This window comes from Mercenaria mercenaria, unplaced genomic scaffold, assembly GCF_021730395.1.
Source record: "Mercenaria mercenaria strain notata unplaced genomic scaffold, MADL_Memer_1 contig_1759, whole genome shotgun sequence".
Taxonomy (NCBI): Eukaryota; Metazoa; Mollusca; class Bivalvia; order Venerida; family Veneridae; genus Mercenaria; species Mercenaria mercenaria.
The window spans coordinates 24,657-29,673 of NW_026459761.1; the positions used below are offsets into that span (position 1 = coordinate 24,657).

Genomic DNA, 5,017 nt, shown 5'->3' on the forward strand with positions numbered 1-5,017 from the left:
GAATTTTGACCAGACTTTATTTCTACAGTGTAAGATATTAAATATTCTAAGTTTTTAGAACACATTAATTTAGAGAGGGCCTGAATTGTCCATCTTTCGTCTTGTATGATATAGTTTCATACTGGTAGTATCAGAATGATCTGGGCTAAGTTCATATTGAGAGGAAACATCAGTTCACTAGGTTGTTATGGGTCTTTAAAGCGTGCAGATATGCTTCTACAAGAACAGTTGAATATGTTAGGCTATATTTAGAGATTAACTAGCAATGTTATCAATTTCAATACCTCAGACACTTTTTAATCTCACATATACACATTCTTGCAGAAGCATAATGTCTCGCCCACTGTATTATTTGCATATAGACTTTTCATTGCCTTCGGCATACAATGTGCCTTTGAAAGCAATAATTAAAACAATTTCTTTTATAATGATTATGCTTGAGTACCAATACTACATAGTACTAACCTTTAATAACTTACAATCGCTATACTTGGAATCGCTTCAAAGTCATTGAAGGTTTGTCCAACAGAATAAAATAGATAATTTTAATAGTATGTTTAGGGCTATATAGAACAACAGAGAATACTTTTCTATCATTCAACCACCCTAATTTTTTTCGTGAAGCAATTATAACGCACTTTACGAAAGCATGCATAAACAATAAAATCTCTGTTGAAATTTAGATCAATACTTTACACTACGATAATTCTAAACCGTTTCAAAACAAATTAAACTAACTTAGCGACCGTGCACAGTCTAATGTCAACGAATCTTGATAGCCGTTACCTGAGTTATAATTTTAATGAAACTATATCGTTCTATCTAAGGTATTAACTATGTTAAATAAGGAGATAAATATAGAATTCAATAAGCTTAAATCTTATGAAATGTTTATTTAGGGTTTAAGATTAAAACTGTGATCGAACAACGTTTAAAATGGAAGTCTCCGATAAATTAGCTGACGGAAAAGAAAATTTACAATTTTGTGAACATTGTCAATTTGTAAATATAACAACAAAAGCAAATGGAATATGTCGGGAATGTGAAGAATATATGTGCGATACATGCTTTTTAAAGAACAAGACAGAATACTTTTCTATCATTCAGCTACACTTTTTCCGCGAACAGTTAATAAATACAGCAGGTAAAGCATGCATAAACATTGGCATCGCTACTGACATTTACAAATGAATATCATCGACTTTATATTACTTTAAATCGTTTCAAAACACAACAAACTATCGATCGTGTACATTCTAATGTCACTGAAACCTGATAACCGTTATATGCAGTAGTAAATTTGAACGATATTTACGGTGTTAATTCAGGAAGTAAATGTAAGAATCAATCCTCTTAAATCTTATGAAATTTTAACTTAAAGTTTAAGATTAAAACTGTGAACGAGCAACGGTGGAAATGGAAGTCTCCGGTAAACCAGCTGAAGCAAGACATGATTTACAATTTTGTGACCATTGTGAATTTGAAAATGTTACAACAAAAGCAAATGGAATATGTTGGGAATGTGAAGAATATATGTGCAACGCATGCTTTCGGAATCATCTGAAGGGTAAAAGGAATAGAAATCATGAATTTATTGATATGAATGACCCAAAGTTGCTGCAAAGAAAGTTGCAGAAGAAGTAGAGAAATGTAAACTGCACGATAATGAGGCGATCAAATTCTATTGTCGTAAACACGAAATAGTTGGATGTTGTGACTGCATTATACTGGATCATAGTACATGTAAACCCGAATACATAAAGGACCTGTCGAGAAATTTTCAAGAAACTGAGGATTTTATTATCTTGAAGAGGAAAATTGAACAACTGGAGCGTGAGAACAAAACAAACTATGAGAACGTTCAAAAGAATCGTAAGGACTGTAAAGGGATGCACGAAGAAGTGCTAACTAAAATAAGAAAGTTCAGAGCAGATATCAATATTTGTCTGGATAAGGCAGAATCAGCTATTATATCTGAAATGAAACAGCTTATGTCCGACAACGACAGACTTCTTGATAAGCTAGACAACGAATATGCAAAATGTGCATCTAAAATTGAAGGATTAAAGCAGAAACTTGACCCAACTGTCCATAGAGAAAATGCACTGTTTATACAAACAGTACGTAGCAAAGAAATGTTTCTTGAAATTGAGCATGAACTGTCAAAAAATGTACAGTCGGTATGCGAAGTAAAGAGTAGTGAATTTGTTCCTAACCAACAACTCTCCAGTATCATCAAGTCAGGAGGAAAACTTGGAAAATTGAATATTTCTAATATAAATGAAGCTAAGCATGGTGAAATCACAAATGTAGAAATGAACGTTGATTCATTAACATTTGTGGAACCAGAGAGGCCAAAGAAGCCAGTACAGCAGGAAACAGATAGAAAAACTGGTAACATTACGATTATTTGTTTATTCTCAGTTCTTTACTTTACATATCACAGAATGCAAACAAATATATTATGTAATATGGAGTTTAACTTTTACGACGTTGCATGTTATCAAATATTTATAATCAATGACTTTGCGATTATATGCATAGCATACAGAACAAGTAATACATTTTAGTAGACAAATAGCCATGTTTGTTCAATGTCACGATATATTATCACGTTATCGGGATATTGTAAAATTGCCGCATACAATTTTAGCCTCCAAAGTTAGCTCGTCTATTATCATTTCATCTGCATTATTTATGAATCAGACCCTCTAACAACTTCATTGTAGTTTTATGTTGTGCAAAAAAGCAAGATCACAGGCATAAAGGCATACAATGTCAAGACAAAGATCTAATAGGAACAATGCGTCTCACTTACAGCGGTGAACGTTCGAATAAGTATAGAATTTTTGGTAATCAAACTGACATAGGCAACGTTGCTTTTCATCGCAAAATAACCCGATTCTATTTTTTTTTGTAGAATGTAATTAGAACTTTTGTTCGGAACTTTATATTATGTGTCAAGTTCTGTTTAAACATGCACAACGTTTCACTTATGTTTTAGATGTGAGACCGTCACCTGTTTTTGTCGGTGCCCATGTACAAGCAGAATCGTCACTTGACTTGGTAAATATATTTGTTTTATTTCTATTGATTGACTGTGACAATAATTCAAGGACGATGATATATCAGGCCGAAGTTGAGCTTATAAAACTTACGTTACTGACTAAATATCCATAACATCAACAACAAACATTCAGAAAATATTTATTAGACATGTGATATCTTACAACTTAACACATCATTAATTTCACAGTTGTGTAAATTGTGAGGCTTCAAGTATTATTCCATGAGTGTTTAACAGGTAAATATTCTTCTCCTTATTGATATAAATGTCGAGACAATAAGCAGTGAGGCGTGTTAACATGTACGGAAATGTGATGTGTTTCGTGGTTGTAACTATGCCGCGCAACATTTTTTTTCAGTATTTTTTTGTTGATAATTTTTCTACATGTTAATAGTTAGTATACCTAAAATATATTTTACTTTGAAATGCATTCCATGAACATTTGCAACAAACTCCATACTGCCAGTAAACAAAAACCATCATATTAATTAAGCGACTTTTTATCATGTCATGAGGCTTTCAAGCAAACTTTCAGAAGAATTTAATTTAGTGCAAAACCAAAATGCATAAAAGAATTATGGCATCAATACCTTGCCATTTATCAATACAATTATAAGCCCGTGTTTGAAACGTAACCTACAGTATTTTTCAATGTAGTTCCATCATGGCTGGCAACAAGGTACTGTAACAGCTGTACATCCAGACGGTACTGTCGACGTGAGGTGGAATTTTTCAGGAGAAACACGGTCTGGTTACAGAGTAGGAACGGGATGGAACACTGTTATACTCATTCAAGAAAGGTAAACTCTGTCTTGCTTATGTATATAATTTCATTGGAACATTTTAAGATAACATTAAGTCTTTGAGATATATTATGTTAAAATACGTCAATTAGGAACATGAACATGATGTATGATGTACAACGATGCCTGGGATTAGATTTGTAAAACTGACTATGGTCTACTGTAACGCTAAATGTAGTTGATACATGCACATTTTTTTTTGCACAAAATAATATTAACTCTACATAACTATATATTGCAGAAAATGTTGACGAAATGCCTTTTAATGTATTTCGATTGGGGATTTCCTAACAGAAATATGCAGAATAAGTTTAGACGTGACGGAGACAGCGACAGTCAAAAGTTATCACGCTGTCCAGAAACGGCTTATTATTTGGACTACATTGAAAAGTCACCAGTGACCTATAAAAATAAAGGAGTGATGTTATCGCAGTGGCTACAAATATCTGAAATTATGGATCCGTTTTTGGAAGTTTATTTTCTTTTAGATTTATTACAATTATTTGTATTAATAAGAATTCATTATTTCTGCAATGTAAGTTTGTTATGTCTCAGACTGCATTAACCTTATATCCCAACATGTGAAAACTCGACAAATATTCTAAACAAAAGAAAGTTCGGTATAGACATACATCTGCACATAGATGAAGAGAAAAGCGTGTTTGAATGATTTTTGTTATTCATATTAAAACATACTGCATCAGCAATTTTACATATATATTATCAAGAAACCAGTCACAAATGATAACAGCTTCAAATTGAAAAGCTTGAGCTGTGTAAACCTAACAGAATCACATTAGGCCTACAACCTAAGAAACTGTGTCTCTTTTCGTGTGAATGTTTGGAACTGAGGACTTAATGTTAAATAGTTTGTGTTCCAATTTCAAAGTTTATAGAGGTCAGAATTTACATAATCCAGGGATCGTAGACAATGACTATTGTAATTCTTTTTAATGTCATTATTGTCAAATTACGGTTCTTTTTGGAAGGAAGAATGGGTCAAAATTTCAGGCAAAAATACCCCTGATGGACGTCTGGTATGGGAGAATGACAAACAATCATTTACATGTACAATGCCTGTTTTAAATTCAAACGACAAACCATTCTTAAAAGCTAATGATCAGAATTTCACTCAGAGAAAAACACT

At 32.6% G+C, this 5,017-nt stretch overlaps 1 protein-coding gene across 1 annotated transcript; it reads left to right on the forward strand.

Annotated features, from left to right (window-relative positions):
* Positions 1 to 886: 886 nt before the first annotated feature.
* Positions 887 to 4,814, forward strand: LOC123542649 (uncharacterized). Its single transcript, XM_053532768.1, has 4 exons — positions 887 to 2,394; positions 3,005 to 3,066; positions 3,725 to 3,867; positions 4,112 to 4,814. Exons 1-4 carry the CDS (start codon positions 1,890 to 1,892, stop codon positions 4,119 to 4,121), a joined length of 720 nt encoding a protein of 239 aa, XP_053388743.1. The 5' UTR covers positions 887 to 1,889; the 3' UTR covers positions 4,122 to 4,814.
* Positions 4,815 to 5,017: the final 203 nt, after the last annotated feature.